At 52.1% G+C, this 15,451-nt stretch overlaps 7 protein-coding genes across 7 annotated transcripts; 2 read left to right on the top strand and 5 right to left on the bottom strand.

Annotated features, from left to right (window-relative positions):
* Positions 1 to 433: 433 nt before the first annotated feature.
* BDV59DRAFT_189357 (SPFH domain-containing protein) lies at positions 434 to 2,152 on the top strand. Its single transcript, XM_073691598.1, has 2 exons — positions 434 to 1,029; positions 1,080 to 2,152. Exons 1-2 carry the CDS (start codon positions 539 to 541, stop codon positions 1,882 to 1,884), a joined length of 1,296 nt encoding a protein of 431 aa, XP_073542836.1. The 5' UTR covers positions 434 to 538; the 3' UTR covers positions 1,885 to 2,152.
* A 419-nt stretch (positions 2,153 to 2,571) lies between these two features.
* Positions 2,572 to 3,207, bottom strand: BDV59DRAFT_149530 (uncharacterized protein). Its single transcript, XM_073687340.1, has one exon. The coding sequence runs from the start codon at positions 3,111 to 3,113 to the stop codon at positions 2,733 to 2,735; it is 381 nt and encodes a 126-aa protein (XP_073542835.1). The 5' UTR covers positions 3,114 to 3,207; the 3' UTR covers positions 2,572 to 2,732.
* A 745-nt stretch (positions 3,208 to 3,952) lies between these two features.
* Positions 3,953 to 5,944, bottom strand: BDV59DRAFT_196764 (ankyrin repeat protein; the record flags this gene model as incomplete). The annotated part of the gene is made up of 2 exons (XM_073692767.1): positions 3,953 to 4,813; positions 5,303 to 5,944. The coding sequence occupies 2 exons, from the start codon at positions 5,942 to 5,944 to the stop codon at positions 3,953 to 3,955; spliced, it is 1,503 nt and encodes a 500-aa protein (XP_073542834.1).
* A 202-nt stretch (positions 5,945 to 6,146) lies between these two features.
* BDV59DRAFT_189352 (tRNA ligase) lies at positions 6,147 to 8,973 on the top strand. Its single transcript, XM_073691597.1, has one exon. The coding sequence runs from the start codon at positions 6,351 to 6,353 to the stop codon at positions 8,778 to 8,780; it is 2,430 nt and encodes an 809-aa protein (XP_073542833.1). The 5' UTR covers positions 6,147 to 6,350; the 3' UTR covers positions 8,781 to 8,973.
* A 30-nt stretch (positions 8,974 to 9,003) lies between these two features.
* Positions 9,004 to 10,708, bottom strand: BDV59DRAFT_149507 (putative Golgi traffic protein SFT2). Its single transcript, XM_073687338.1, has 4 exons — positions 10,271 to 10,708; positions 9,928 to 10,048; positions 9,542 to 9,692; positions 9,004 to 9,230 (listed from the first exon to the last, which is right to left on the bottom strand). The coding sequence occupies exons 1-4, from the start codon at positions 10,497 to 10,499 to the stop codon at positions 9,078 to 9,080; spliced, it is 654 nt and encodes a 217-aa protein (XP_073542832.1). The 5' UTR covers positions 10,500 to 10,708; the 3' UTR covers positions 9,004 to 9,077.
* Positions 10,695 to 11,444, bottom strand: BDV59DRAFT_149514 (uncharacterized protein). Its single transcript, XM_073687339.1, has one exon. It carries the CDS (start codon positions 11,325 to 11,327, stop codon positions 10,890 to 10,892), a length of 438 nt encoding a protein of 145 aa, XP_073542831.1. The 5' UTR covers positions 11,328 to 11,444; the 3' UTR covers positions 10,695 to 10,889.
* Positions 11,445 to 12,273: 829 nt separating this feature from the next.
* On the bottom strand, positions 12,274 to 13,071 carry BDV59DRAFT_189346 (uncharacterized protein). Its single transcript, XM_073691596.1, has 2 exons — positions 12,802 to 13,071; positions 12,274 to 12,732 (listed from the first exon to the last, which is right to left on the bottom strand). Exon 2 carries the CDS (start codon positions 12,675 to 12,677, stop codon positions 12,402 to 12,404), a length of 276 nt encoding a protein of 91 aa, XP_073542830.1. The 5' UTR covers positions 12,678 to 12,732; positions 12,802 to 13,071; the 3' UTR covers positions 12,274 to 12,401.
* Positions 13,072 to 15,451: the final 2,380 nt, after the last annotated feature.

Genomic DNA, 15,451 nt, shown 5'->3' with positions numbered 1-15,451 from the left:
GGTTTCTTTTTTCCTTTTCTCAAACTGCGATAATGTTTCTCCTCTTGTTCTTTCGATTTCTAGTACGAATGGAAGAAAAAAACACAAGAAAACAACCAGGAAAGATTTTCTTTTCTAATTTAATTCCCCCTTTCTTTTCACCCCTTCACAGCGCGGCGCAATTGAGAACCTACGGTGCTACCGAAGAAAGGGAGATTGAACGTGCATTCTTATGGCTTTGGGCTGGATTTCGCATTGGCTGGGTTTTATTCCGGGGGATATGCATTATGGGGTTTGGGTTCTATTTAGTAGCTCTGGGTAGAGAAAAGGTATTATTTGCATTCTGATGTATACCTAAAATTTTGTTCAGCATATTGAGTGTCGTTACGTTTTATACAGTCCACGGGTGTCTTGTGTGTACCCGTAGAGTGATTTACCATGCCTCAGGCACAAAGGCGGTGAGAGCTCGTCATCCGCAGCTCAGCTACAACTCCGGTCAACCTGTCCATCCCCTCAATTGCAACGTCTCCCTCCTCTGGCCCCATCTGCCTCATTCAAGATGGAACTCGCCTGCCGGCAAACGTCGAGGCTGCTTCGGCCCGCGTGCAATCCCTCGCAGCGCCTCCTCCTTCAACAGTCCCGCCTTTCCCCCTCCGCAACCGCCGTCAACCGCATTCGCCGACGACATGTTTCCACAACACCCCGGAGGCTCGCCCCAGAGTCGTCGCTCCTGAACTTCGGCTCAGGCTCCCATTCTAGTGGCGTGCCGACTACCTACTTCTCCAACCGCTCCCCTCTCCCCATGAACACCGTCATCCGCTTCGTGCCCCAGCAGACCGCATGGATCGTCGAGCGCATGGGCAAGTTCCACCGCATCCTGGAGCCTGGTCTGGCCATATTGATCCCCTTCCTGGATCGGATTGCCTACGTCAAGAGTCTGAAGGAGTCTGCCATCGAGATTCCCAGCCAGAACGCCATCACGGCCGACAACGTCACGCTGGAGCTGGACGGCGTGCTCTACACGCGGGTGTTTGATGCGTACAAGGCCAGGTGAGTCCCCAACCATCTTCTCTCACGGGAGGAACGCTAACGATTTCCAGTTACGGGGTGGAAGACGCCGAGTACGCGATCTCGCAGCTGGCGCAGACGACGATGCGGTCGGAGATCGGCCAGCTGACGCTCGACCACGTGCTGAAGGAGCGCGCCACGCTCAACACCAACATCACGCAGGCCATCAATGAGGCCGCCCAGGACTGGGGCGTCGTGTGCCTCCGCTACGAGATCCGTGACATCCACGCCCCCGACGGCGTCGTCGCCGCCATGCACCGCCAGGTCACCGCCGAGCGGTCCAAGCGTGCCGAGATCCTCGAGTCCGAGGGCCAGCGCCAGAGCGCCATCAATATAGCTGAGGGCCGCAAGCAGTCCGTCATCCTGGCCTCCGAGGCCATCCGCGCCGAGAACATCAACCGCGCCGCCGGTGAGGCCGAGGCCATCCTGCTCAAGGCGCAGGCCACCGCCCGCGGCGTCGAGGCCGTCGCCCGCGCCATCGAGGCCAACGGCGAGAACGCCCACGGCGCGCTAAGCCTAAGCGTCGCGGAGAAGTACGTCGATGCGTTCTCCAACCTCGCTAAGGAGGGCACAGCCGTCGTCGTCCCCGGCAATGTGGGCGACCTGAGCGGCATGATCTCGAGCGCCATGGCCGTGTATGGCAAGGTGAATGAGAGTCAGGCGCGCGCGATCGCTGCGAAGACACTGGGTGTGCAGGAACCGGCGGCGGCGTCGACGGAGTCGTCTGAGAAGGCTGAGTCGACGGGGGATGTCGAGGGGCGATCGGAGCCGCAGACGTCGGAGGTCGCAGAGAGCGTGTTGGAGAGCTTCGACCAAGCTAGTCAGCAGAAGCGGTAGGGCATTGACTGACTCAGTCGCTAGTGTTTCCCGTCTTTTAAATTCCATTTCCTTTTCGCTTTACCCCCTTACCAGTTTACGAATCGTCGGTTGCGCTGCCATCCGCTATACATGTACCTCTATTGTGGCTTATCTCGACTCTGTATCTTCTCTTAGCATGTGTGCAATCTCCGAAGGGCACCTCGGCCCGAAAAGCAAGGAAAGAAGTTATGCTTGCATTGTACAGTAGACTTAGGCAGTGAGATAGCATGGATATGTTGCTTGTTTGGATCTAGCCGCGCATACCACGTATGGTATCACTCTTGACGCTGCTCCTTTGCAGGACCTTGACAGTATACTCGACCGTGAACTGTCCCGTAGGGAACCTCCATGTGCTGTAACCCCGTTGGACCATACGACCCAGCCGCACACACGCTCCCAGCACGAAGAAAACATGGAGAACACTAGAGCCTCAGTTTAGCACCTCGCTCTCATGCCAAGCACCGAAACTCCAGATGCGGATGTATCTCGAGAGCTGCAAAATCTAAAATACTTGGCAAGCATTCTCAAGGGAGCCTTTTATCGAAATATATAGTACATTTTCTGGATTCGTTTACTCACGAAGGTCCAGACGGACTCCATCAATGCATTGTATCTGAGTTGCTTGGTTCTTCGGTGGATCGGGTCCTCGCAGACTACCATAAAGGTCATGACAAGCTATCCGCCGAAACCATAATCCGGATGTCTACACAGCTTCTGAAAGCTGTAAGATTCATCCACAGCGCCGGCATGCGTCTTGGTGGCCAGCGCATCTTTCTCTACAGTCTTGTGAACTGGTGCCCAGTGGTGCAGATGTTCCACAGTGAATCCTAGCCCAACCAGCGACAGTTTCTTGAGGCTCCTCGTTTGAAAGGTTCGGTGTCAGGTACGAAGCCTCTCCACTCAGGGTCTGAATCTGATACTTTGGAGCTCGAAACCTCCGAGTCTGTAGGGCAATATTCGTGGTCCACACTGTGCAAGCCTTTTGAAATGCCGCCCACCATTATAAGAACAACATTATAATTATAGTCGATGTAATAACGAATGCTGATAGTGAGATGCCGTAAGTTGGGATTTATCGTAATCCTTAACTCGGTTGAGACCGTGGCTGTATCGTGTAAGGTGTCGAACCGAAAATCCTGCAAATATAACTCACATCCAGGATGAAATTTCTCCAGCGCATCAAAAGCACAGTTCGGGAATGAGTGCATGGAATCATATGTGGATTCTAGATATTGAGATTTGGCCCAGAAGACATGCGATTGGCTCCCAAGAAGCCTGGTCAGACCCCATTCTGCTCTTGGGAGTTATCACCAACACCGAGCTGAAAGTCACCACCGAGCTGAAAGTCACCAGTGACATCCAGAGACCTTGTAAATTTTAGACAGTCAATTGCTTCAATGGCTTTCTCACAGTCCTCCTTCAACTTCGAGGGTGTTGTGATTGAGAGTAAGATAGCTATGAAACGGCAGCTTAGCCCCTGGAAATTTGAATCATTTAAGAAGATCGTGAAGGAAAATACCTATAGAGATATGGCGCGGCGGAAATGTAGAGTCTTGCTTGTCAATGCATATGCTTGTAGGCTTCCTGGTTGAAGTTCGACTCGTTCCACCAGCTACGGTCATTAGGTAGAGAGGTGTATGCCCAGCAGAGAAATGAGTTACTCACTTCGCTGGCGTTCCGCTTAAGGATCACATATGGCAAATTGTTGAGGGATACGCCCGTCATCGTCGATATTAAAAGATATCCTGGAAGGGATCCGAGGTGTGATATATGTGTCTGTGCGAGAGATTGAAGTGTAGAATGAAGATGGAGAGAAGAAATAATGGGAGAAGTAAGGAAAATTAAGAAAGGCGATGGAAATGAAGAAAGACAACACAATTGGACTCAGTCAGCTGTTCCTATTAACCACCTGGGCATCCATACAAATGAAGTAACTTAAAGTCACCTCCATGTCCCAAGTTACCTCACACTTTCCGGCGATAAAGAAAGTAAAGGTATATCGAATTAGACAGAACGCCATGGGCATGCATTAATAGACATACATATCTCACGCATTCTCCGGTCTTATGACCAGCCATAGCCCTTGTCGAAGCTCCGCCCCTTCATCGCTTGATTCGTCTTGTTGACTCGTCCCGTCGTTTCTCTTCTTCAGTGCTGCATTGAGTCGAGTCAATTTCGACTGAGATGTCCACGGAAGAACATCGCGCTCAAGCCCCGCAATCCACGGCTGCAGCAGGTCAACCTGGCGTTGTTGCACGTCAATATCCTGTGTAGAATCCGTTGCAGCGCCGCCCGTCCCGTTTAGCAGTTGCTGAAACAGAGGTGCCTGCCGGTTGACCTTCCCATGGGAGTCCAGGATGGGAATTTCCGCCATGTAAGCTAGAGCATCAAGTTTCACAATCTCGACCCTTAGTCCGCGCGGTCCAAACATTTCCCGGTTTGCCTGACGAATGTATGAATCGGTTCGGCTTTTGGAGACACCTTGACTCCCGAGATTTGCCATTCCGCTTACCACTGAGCCCAGCCAGCGAAGTGGAAACAGAATAGGAACAGATCTAAGGATGCCGCCTGTGGCATCGAGGACCTGGAGGGGTGGACTGCTGGATATGACCTTGTTTAGTTGGTCAAGGAAGGAAAAGAAAGACTCTCGTGGTAGGTTGTAGTTTGTTAGGATTGGGGCGTATGCCCGGAGAAATGGAGAATCAAAGGAGGTACCAATCGCAGGTATTGCGATTGGTTTGTTGTCTGGTTGAGACGATTGCTCTGGTGTGATATCTGATTCTTGGGTGGTGGTAGTAGTAGCAGTGTACGGTGGAGGATCTGGACTCCCAGAGGTATCGGACGCGACGACTGGGTCCGACAGGTTCGTGTGATCACTGTCCGAATGACCCATAGCTTCAAACGGGTTCTGCGACTTTTCGCTGGCCATGATGACTTAGTTCTGCAGATGGATCCTGCTTACGGCGTGCTTGAGTGGGTTTATGAAGCCATGAGTTAGCCTAAGGCAGCAGTCATCCTAGTCCGGAAGACAAGCTCAGCCACAATTGCACAGCCTCTCTATCCACAAGATGGAATGAATATGCTCAATTGATCATCCAAACCGCATTGATATGATCTATTCATTATCCCGCAGTATGTCTAGCTCGTCTTATAGAGCCAGGGTATATACATCGACATTCCATGGCCAAGGGGCATCGGGTCACTGGCCGAGAAGATCTTCACTTCTCGGTTTACCAGAAGCCGAGTCCATAGTTCCAACATGACCCATTAATCATGGTCACACACTCGGCGCGACTGAGGTAATAGAAACACATCACCCGGCAGTTAAGCGCTACCACGCTCATCAACCTCATAGATCAACGGCAGTCGGATATCCTTAATCCACCCGCCGCCGCACCTCCCGATCTTGGGTATCAATATTCGACCCCCGAATGGCATCCATGACCAGCTCCCTCAGCTGACTCTGCGTGGCTTCGCTGTTGAAATCATCCCGGGCCGCCAGCTCATCGATCCGCCGTTTGAACTCCGGATCCACCTGGTCCGCGCCCGCATTAGCCTCCTGTTCTGAAACTGTCCCCAGGTTGACTTTGATGTTCGGCGGCAATGGAGGAGCCGGGTTCAACGGGTCGGCCGCCGATTCCACAGATTCCGTCAGCTCGGGAAGACCCATCACCTGGCGCAGGTAAGCCGCGACGGCGGGGAACGACCCGTCCGCCTCGATGGTCTCCTGCGCCGTGAGACCCTCCTCGTTCTTGCGGTTGTAGTCAATTCCAAGCTCCTCTACCAGACACTTCGCGATATCCACGTTCTCCGTCACGAACAGACAGGTCTCGCCGTCTTCGTCAAGGAGGTTCACGTCGACGTGAAACTCACGCACGAGCGCGCGCAGTAGCTCAGTGTGACCGTAGGATGCGGCAGCATGGAGGAGGGAGTAACCGTGTTCGTCTTGATTGGAGGCGATGGCAGGATTGGAGCGCAGCAGAGTCAGCACCGCGGTGGGGTTGTCGGCAGCTAGAACATAGGGGTTAGGTTGAGTCATGGTGTCTGAGTCACGCGTTAGAGACCTCGTTCTGGAAATGTTGAGGAGGAACCGTCGTACGAGACAAGAGACGTGGCGGCGTACACGGATTCCGATGGGATGGATCGTAATTAATAGTTTGCGATGGTGGCGCAGGCGGAGGAGAAATTCTGCCGGAAGAATATCAGCCCCGCATCGATCATGATAAGACTCATCAGTTCCGCGTGTTTTCATTTTTTGTTCATTCTCTTGTTTTCACCACTGACTCATTTAAGCTGAAAGGCATTCTTTCCGATGAGCTAACTGAGGCTTTGTTTAAGAGCGGCTCTTAGGCCTCTTGCTTCGCAGTCCGATCCTATATACTTCCCCCCATCTCTCGCGCCTCGCGCGTCCAACCTCTGGGGACATCTTGATAGAACCCGCTGAAATGGTTCGCCAGGATTCTAAAGAGGTCGGCGACCTGATCGCCGCCCTCGAAACAGCAAGCAAGCGCACAAAACGCGAGGGAAAGAAAACTTTCTCCTGCAAGAAAACCACCTTCCCGGTGGCCGGAACCGACATCACAGTGGATTCGTGGCGTTTCATGGACTGGGAGTACAAACGCAGCGATCTGCCGACCTATGCCCGTGGTCTGTTCACCACCACGAGAAGAGACGGTACCCCGGAGATTGCGGTGCGCGGTTACGACAAGTTCTTCAACGTGAACGAGGTGAACGCCACGCAGTGGAGAAACATCGAGAACAACACGACCGGGCCGTACGAGCTGAGTGTTAAGGAGAATGGTTGCATTATATTCATCTCTGGGCTGGAGGATGATACGCTCTTGGTCTGCAGTAAACACTCGACAGGTGTGCGCAGCGACGCAAGTGTCAGTCATGCACAGGCTGGCGAGCACTGGGTGGAACGCCATCTCGCAGCGACTGGAAGGTCTGTCAAGGATCTAGCACGGGAGCTGCGTAGCATGAATGCGACTGCTGTTGGGGAGCTGTGTGACGACAAATTCGAGGAGCACGTTCTGGCGTACGATGAGAACGCCGCGGGTATCTACATCCACGGTATTAATTACAACGTTCCTTACTTTGCGACTTGCTCCGGCGCTGATGTGCATGCGTTTGCCGACAAATGGGGGTTCAAGAAGGCCAAATATGTCTTGTATGAGGACCTGGGGTCGGTCAAGACGTTTCTGGAGCAGTGCGCCGAGACCGGCTCGTGGGATGGTCGCGAGACCGAAGGATTTGTGGTTCGATGCCAGTTGACCCAGGGCGGCGACTGGTTCTTCAAGTATAAATTCGAAGAACCGTATCTGATGTATCGCCAGTGGCGTGAGTGCACGAAGGCGGTCATCTCCGGGAAGGTCCCCAACATCAAGAAACACAAGCAGATTACCGAAGAGTATCTGCAGTATGCTCGGCGACAGTTTGTGCATAATCCCGGCCTCGCCAAGGAGTATCAGCACAACCACGGCATCATCGCCCTGCGTGAAGGGTTCCTTCGCGAGCGTGGGTTGAAAGGATCTGAGATTATCGCCATGGAGACGGAAACTGAAGTCACTCAGGACGTGATCCTCTGTCCCATTGCTTCGCTAGGCTGTGGAAAGACTACTATCGCACTTGCACTTACGAAGCTGTTTGGATGGGGACACATCCAGAATGATAACATCCCCAAGCAGAAGAACAAACCAAAGAAGTTCGCAATGGATATCACCAATCAGTTGGCGGAAAAGCCAGTGGTCATTGCGGATCGGAACAACCACATGAGACGCGAGCGGCAGCAGCTCATGGACGACATCTTCCCCGTCATCCCCTCCGCACGATTCGTTGCCCTCCAGTACGTTCATGAACCCAAGGGCGTACTACTTCCTGGTATTCGAGAAGTCACTCGGAAGAGGGTCTTGGATCGCGGAGATAACCACCAGACGATTCGAGCCGGAAGTAAAGATTCCGCAGAGGTTATCGGTATCATGGAAGGCTTCCTCAACCGATTTGAGGCCATCAACACCGAACGTGAACCAGATATGAGCTTCGATGAAGTCATCGATCTCGACGTCGCGGCCTCATCCCGAGAAAATCTGGAGAAAGTGGTAACCTCTCTACACGCATCTTATCCGCAGGTTGTGAAGCAGGTACCCTCGGCTCAGGAACTAGACGACGCGATCGAGTGGGCGATGTCAGAGTATGAGGTGCAGCTCGACTTCAGCCACCAGTACGGATCCAGTAAGCAGAACCAAAAGCCGAAAAACAAAGGCAACAACAAGAATACGCCCGGTGTTCCGCAGGCCCCTCCTAACCCGGAGACTTTGGCGAAGAACATCGAATACTTTTGCATCTCTTTACCCGCAGCAGAAGTGTCCAACACCCTCCACTCCCTCTTCCCCCCGTCAACCGCGCCTGAAAAGGCTCGTCTGTATCATCAGCTGGTGAACTCGCGCCGTGTTCAGCCTACCTTCCACGTCACTCTGATTCACCGCGCGTTGAAGAAAGACCGTCCGGAGATATGGGAACGATACACTCAGCAGTACACCGAGAAGATGCACGAAGATCCTTCCAATGTTACTCCTGTATTAGCCCCTGCCCGAGTGCGACTCGAACGCCTCATCTGGGATAACCGGTTGATGGCATTCGTGGCTCGCATCATGCCTCCGGAGGATCAGGCGCAGGCTGACTGGCCCTGTGCGAACGCCATTCCCCATGTTACTATCGGCACCGTGTCTCCAGACGTGAAACCGAAGGAGAGCAACGACTTGCTTCAGCGCTGGCTAAAGCTCGGATCGGGAGGAGATAGCGGTATCTGGGAGGCGGAGATTCCAGGCGTCAAGGTGCTTCCTGGATCTGTAGGATTGGTAATGAGCCGGAGATGAATGGATGAATTATGATTACCTTAGCGAAAAGCATGAAAGGATTGGAGGGGGGAAGCACTGACATAGAAATATTAGTCTTCGACGCGATACAGTGGTGTAATCGTTCTGATTATCTGATGTGTGGGAATGCAATATATTATTACTTCCCTCGTACGCATTGTTCTCCCCCATGTAGACATGCACAGTTATCGGCACTCAACGAATTCTATGCGGGAATAGTATCGATTATTGTATATTGTATACAGTGCACGCACTACGAGCAAGCACATCTACCTAACATCTATCTACTATACACTTTTAGTTGGACATCCAGGCACCCACACGCTGTACGCCAAACCGTCCCATGAACTGCAGTCCAGTGCTACCCATAGGAAAGTAGCTGACCAGATACCAGACCAGCGCGGCCAGCTGAAAGATGGACGAGATCAACGTTAAGAGAGTCGAATGCAACTGTAGTCGAGCGTTAGCACCAAGGTAATACAGCGAGAGATGGAACACGATCTCAGCCCGGGAAGCGTCGCTTGGATCAGTGCGCGATTACACAACATGTTACATCTACAGGCGCATGGACGACATGATGTCACAATGCCTAGCGCACCCTCCCGGCGCATGCAGGTTGATGCAAGATCCATCGAATGCTAGGCTCCGGTGCGACGGCCGGCCGCAGAAGGGTAGGAAAACACGCCCTCAGGCGAATCACGTCATGCTGCAGAACAAAGGGAGGGGATACCAGGGAAAAAAAGAGGGAAGATCCGACTTACCCCGATGGCAAAGTACAGGGTCAGCGCAATCGATCCAAAGTAGGCGGCCGTGAAGGGTAGGCGTGGTCCCGAGACCAGATGCTTCGCGTACACCCAGGGTCCCATGAGGACCGCCCACGAGAGCAGGAAGAGGAGTGAACCGACAGACCATCTGGACGAATTTCAAAGCAGGTTTGGTCAGCCCCAGGATTCTCGAAGATCTTGGCAGGAGATGGCCGAGCATGACGAGAGACGGCACTCGGATTGGCTTGGATGTACACGCCCTCAGCCACGCATGACAAGCCCTACACCGCCTCGTGCCGGGAATCAGGATATGTAAGGGGGTCGGCCCCCCGGAATGTATGGAAGAAGGCAGATCAGCCGGGGTCCTGAGGGGAGAGACTTACAAGATGGCAAACTTGCGGGGTTTGAGGGAGAGCACAGGGAAGAGGAAAAAGCAAATAAAGAAACACACCGCAGCGCCCAAGTTGCATGCGATGAAGATGAGCATCCGATCCCACCGGCTCACTGAGCAGACGTCAGCGCTAGGACATAAAAAGCAAGTCGCGATGTACACAAGAAAAAAGAAATCAGCAGATAAACAAGAAGAATATTTGCCACATTGGTTCCGTGCAGCCCGACCAGATGCAGGAACTGAGCTGCCATCACCTGGACCGGCGGTGCAGTAGGCCGACAAATCACGGTATGGGGATGGAGGATCGGTCATGAGCTGGGGGGTTGAAGACCTACAGGCAAAGAAACTATCCTCTTCTTCTCGCCGGTTGGGGGCTGGGAGAGGAGCTCCTGGAGCTTCGTGGGTGGGGAGTTGCACGTAACCCTCTCCACCGAATGGATTCCATGACTGTAACCGTGATAGAAATGGGGTGGAAGAGTTGTCGTTGGTGCGCACCGGGAGATCTGGGTCTCTCCGAGACCAGCCCAATGAGTTGACTGAATCGCGGAATGAATTTGACGCCATGATCCTATTGGTGTATGATGCGCCTCTTTCTGTCGGATGGAGGGGTGCAAGTAGAGGTGACGACAGGATTAGTGCCAACGGCTGGCAGACCAGTGGGATAGCACCCTGGGAATGTCAATGTGAGGAAGCCTCTGCAGGGACTATGCACGACGGAAAGCCGTATGTACGTGCAGATGATCTGCAGATTCAACAATGGAGGGGTGGAGAGGGTGTGAGAGGGAAGTTAACAGTGATAGGATAGGCAGTGCGCGGGCCAGATGACTTGCGCAACCCCAGCTAGTCCTAGGAGCTTGGGCACGGGGCAGGTTAGAGCCCACGCTAGTCCAATAGGTTTCTTAGAGTCGTTGAAACGATAAGCTTGTGATCGCCCTCTATAACGGGTGGGGATCACTAGGCGCAAGGAAGTAGTTGGCCTCGCGATGATAGACTGTCCGCTATGTCGGATGGGACCAGGTAGATCCAACTGGTGTATCCAGCACTCTGGCCCAGCTGTACGGGAACGAATGAGCGAAAGTCCCAGCAGAAAGGAGGAATGTGAGCGGCTGTCGACTGGTATGGAAGGCAGAGAATACAGGCAAATAGAAGGCGGAAGAACCTCCGACTGAAGGAGGGCGAGATGCGGAGAATGAAGAGGGGAAGAGATGCACGATGATGATGGAGTAATCGACGGCGTAACGTCAGAGGAAAGCTATTATTCAAAGCGAGCACCAACTCTATTTCCAATGCAATATCAGTCACTGTCATATGACCGCGAAAAGGAGGGCGTAAGGGCCGGAGGAGGGGGATGATGGAGGGTAGAAGGAGGACGCAGGAGGCGGTAATCGTCATTCATGGCGGGTTTGGCGGAGGATGGGATGCAGGAGGAAGAACATACACGGCACTTGCAGAGATCGGGAATCTTTCCTGGGTGGTTGAGATGTGGATAGTAGGCGGAGCCCTGTGATGATGGAGAGCGAGGAGAGTCATCAACATCGCAACTCTCGCCGGCTCGGACGTTGAGGAAGTTCGGGGCCCCCACACACAGCCAATCATATCCTCGGATGGGCAAAGCGGGACCCGGGGAAGGGCACTAATCCTGATCGGGAGATGGTCACTCCGGCATGGCGTTACATCCACCAATCACCGCGGGCGGACTTACCCTCCTTGACCGCAGTGATGGAAACGATTGGCTGGTGGCCCAAACACCGTGCAGTGTCTGAATCAGGAAATCACCCTCCTTTGCGACAAGAATAGTTCCAGCGCGGCATGGAAGATCATCCTCAATAGATTCCTCTAGCTTACAGAGTTCTCGAGTGATTTCTCTTAGCGCTGTTTCCGCTATGCGCCGAACGATACATGCCAGTTTTCCCATCAAGTCTTCAGGAATGAAACATTTTATTCCAAGAGAGATCTCGCGCACGGCGAATAAATAGAAATGTCTCAGAAGAACTCCGTCAAAACCACCAAAAACGTTGGATTGGTGCTTTGGGGACGTGTAACATCCACTGCGACCTGAATTTAGCCGGTGATGATAGAGGACCTCAGCTCCGTCGATCTTCGCGAAATAGCGGTCGATTGCAGAAGCCTACTGGGAAGTACCTTAGGCACCGTCTCGAGGTATGGAACTACACCATTGACACTATCAAAACCCGATCAGAAACATGTTACGTAGTTCCTCCGTTAAAGTTTCCCTCCATCATCATTTATCGCCTCGCTGAACAATCATCCTTGAGGTTCTACTGGCCAGTCGGTGTACTTCGTACTCCGATACAACCTCCATGAACTTGATTCTATCCCTTGAATCATAATGGCGCAACTTCAGCCCGGGATTTGATGCCGGATAAGAATCCCATCAGATATCCGATCTTCTCACCAGGTCCCCCATGTCGCCATCCCGCCCCCCAGGAGTTTCTTCGGCCCTTTTCAAAAACATGGGGAAATGGTATCCTCCCTCCAACCCGCTTTAGTGCACACGAGAATGCAGGTTGACGCAGGTGATACTATCGCACCCTCCATCTCAACAAGAAAATTTCCCGCATCGGGATGGAAGGAACAATAAACCACTCCGATCGAACCGCTCCTTGCAGTCGCCCGTGGGTCGATACCAATCGGCCATGCTCTCCGAACCTTGACGGGACGGCACGGGGCCACGGGAGCCAAAGCCCACCAGACATGCCTCCGCTTTGGGGGTATCGTCATTCCATCGCTGTAGGGATGTTGAATTCCTGCGATCTGCGGGATGGAGGTGGTATGCCTACGGAAGTTTCAGCACTTCATATTGACCAGAATTATCTATCTAGTGGTTTATTATTTTCCCTCTTACCTTCTGGTACCTGGTGCACCGGTATGATCTCAAAATCGGGACTCAAACGTTAAACCATCGAACCCTATCTATACTTCATCTTTGGGTATTTTCTTCCCCTCGCGTAGATGAAGGCTCCCAGGTGACTGGTTTGACAGCATTCCGTTCCATGGGTATCTCCGAAGATTCCTCTTCCTCATCGGATAGCTGAACAAGGCGCCCCCACATTCTTGAACAATGATGTAGGATTTCAAATCACAAACAGGCGGAGGGTGTGAACCATTAATCTATCTAAACTCAGCAAACAAGAAAAATAAATTAAAATAGAATATACCAAACTAAAATGCAAAATCAGATACCGCCAAATTCCCGGAGACTCTCGGGGCGAATTTCCCTAAGATACACCATACCTTTCCACCTATCAGATCTCCACTTTCGCGTGCGCTTCTCATTTCCTCTCGGGAAGCGACAGGATCTCCAACCTGCACTGTGACACGGACCGCCGTCTGTGTGTCAGCATCAACGCTCGGACGATCGTGGCGCGCCGGAGAGTTGGATTCGTCCTTTACCGTTCCAAGGTAAACATCGTAATATGCTTTCATGGCGGTTTCTGATCACCCTCCTTAACACTCATCAACGCGAATCCTCCTTATAGCGATGCCGCTTATGGGGACGGGGTGGAAGCGACTCCGGCGACGTTTCTATCCGGCCGATCTTGTTAGTGGTCCCATCCATGATCTGAGGCTTCCCCGGGGCTAAACGAAGATCATTTCCCGTATCCATCCCTTCCACATGGGGGTCCCACGATCATCCAGGCATTCCATTCCCTCAATACCCGCCTTTCTAGGCAGAAGGCAACGATCGGGGCGCGGAGGCGTGTCGATGGAGTGATGTCATGTCTGTGCTGACGAGTCCTCAGCAGGTGGAAACCATTCCCGGTTTATTCGATTGAGTGTGCGTAGGTATATACTAGGTGGTGGGTACAGCGAGAACACATCCATCACATTAACAGTAACGACAGTAATGATAATGTCAAAAATATTAATATTCAGTATTATTGTGGCTGTTCTTCAGTCCGCCTCACGTTCGCAGGTCATCCAGCCTGACACGGTGATCATGGTCAGGTATGTTTGAGCTTTGCCCGAACCGGCCATCTGATACATTGCTCGATTGATATCCTTCAGATGCCACCGTTCGGTACGTAAACCCGGGGAGTCAGAGACAGAAAAGATCCTGAACAACCAGGCTAGTCTGCTAAAAAGATTTGCCTCCATATGAAAATCAGGATAATCTCTGCGCATTGTCAAAATCGCCCAGGACTCAAAATAGAACCAACTTAGGGCAAAAGACAATTTCCCTCCAAAAAAACCTCATAGGCTGACGCCCTGTGAGTCATGACTCTCCCCTTCGAACGTGACAAATATAGTAGTACCTGGCTGTTCATGGGATTGTGATGCAAAGGTATTCACTCCCATCCGGATTGTACAACCCTCCTTGGTCGCCAGACTATCTGACTTTCTCCTACACCATACGCAACCCCCCCTCTACACATGCGCACCACCTTCCCCCTTTCTTGCCAGGATCGAAACTAGGTATCTTCAGTGGGCGGTATTGATACCCTCCATTTTCTTCACATAGCTTCGGCTCTGGATGGCAGGGATTGCCACTGGTCTCTACTTTCCCAGATTCTTGTCTCATTTGATTGCTCCTCCCCACACCCTCTTCATATTTTCTTTTGCGTTTTTCTGTAGGAATGTATTTAAATATCGCCAGAATAATATTTTTTCTTTTCTTTTTTCCTCAACAAAATAATTATAACAATAATATATTTATTCCCAAAATCGTAAAATAGCAAAAATCCTGTTAAGCCTCGTCGCGTTGAGGATCGACACCCTGCATGACCATCGCTGTGATATATCAAATGAGAGCCTGCAAAGAACGCCTCGGAGTTCTTTAAAGTCTCCCTCCCCTCGTCAGTCTGACCTGCATCTTGTTTCCTCTGCTTTTCATTTGGTTGCTCCATTTGATCCATCGCGAACTACATCGACTCGTGTTTGATCAAGTCAGGATATCCCTTCTACATCTACATTTGTCACTGCGCTACCTTGGTGATCCCATTCCACCTTTTGCCTTTCTCCTCATGGTTCCTTTTCCTGAAGGATAGCCCGGAGTGAGATTGCGTTGGATTTCGCCTCAGGGAGCTCGAGCCCCTTCGTTTCAGCGCCGTATTGAATCGAGCAAGGCGTATCACCGTCGTATGTAAGTAACCCATTCCCCTCTTTCTCACCACGCCTTATCCTGCCTCTTTCTCCATTCTTCTTCCTCGTCCCCATTCTCTTCGGTTATCCTGTTCCCTGTGGTTGGTTTTCATTGTCCTTCGGCCAAGCCTGTGTCTGCCTGGCTGCGGTTGAACGAGGCTCTTGCGAAGTGGATGGGTTGCGCTTCGCGTTGTTTGCTTCTTTCCGCAGCGACTGTCTGTTTGATTGGACTTGGACGGACTTGAGGTTCGTCTCTGCCACGTGTGAGGCACTGCAGCTTGCTTCCCCAGAGTGGTCTCCTTACACAGTCTTCTACGAAGTATATATGGCGGATGGCCCGAAGCTGACATCTCGCTAGGGATAACCAGTGTCGCTCTTGCGAACGTGCTCATTCTGAGAGAGATACTTGCATA

This window comes from Aspergillus ambiguus (assembly GCF_047715705.1).
Source record: "Aspergillus ambiguus strain CBS 117.58 unplaced genomic scaffold BDV59scaffold_65, whole genome shotgun sequence".
NCBI lineage: Eukaryota > Fungi > Ascomycota > Eurotiomycetes > Eurotiales > Aspergillaceae > Aspergillus > Aspergillus ambiguus.
The sequence above is the reverse complement of the archived record's forward strand: the minus strand, read 5'-3'. Positions and strand labels throughout refer to the sequence as shown.

Coding starts and splice junctions, on each gene's coding strand:
- BDV59DRAFT_149507 (XM_073687338.1), bottom strand. CDS start 10,499: ATGGCGTCAAATTCATTCCGCGATTCAGTCAACTCATTGGGCTGGTCT. Junction 10,049..10,270: donor AGAGGATAGTTTCTTTGCCT/GTAGGTCTTCAA, acceptor ACGTCTGCTCAG/TGAGCCGGTGGGATCGGATG. Junction 9,231..9,541: donor CCCTGTACTTTGCCATCGGG/GTAAGTCGGATC, acceptor GCTCGACTACAG/TTGCATTCGACTCTCTTAAC.
- BDV59DRAFT_189357 (XM_073691598.1), top strand. CDS start 539: ATGGAACTCGCCTGCCGGCAAACGTCGAGGCTGCTTCGGCCCGCGTGC. Junction 1,030..1,079: donor TTTGATGCGTACAAGGCCAG/GTGAGTCCCCAA, acceptor AACGATTTCCAG/TTACGGGGTGGAAGACGCCG.
- BDV59DRAFT_189346 (XM_073691596.1), bottom strand. CDS start 12,677: ATGACGATACCCCCAAAGCGGAGGCATGTCTGGTGGGCTTTGGCTCCC.
- BDV59DRAFT_149514 (XM_073687339.1), bottom strand. CDS start 11,327: ATGACGATTACCGCCTCCTGCGTCCTCCTTCTACCCTCCATCATCCCC.
- BDV59DRAFT_189352 (XM_073691597.1), top strand. CDS start 6,351: ATGGTTCGCCAGGATTCTAAAGAGGTCGGCGACCTGATCGCCGCCCTC.
- BDV59DRAFT_149530 (XM_073687340.1), bottom strand. CDS start 3,113: ATGCACTCATTCCCGAACTGTGCTTTTGATGCGCTGGAGAAATTTCAT.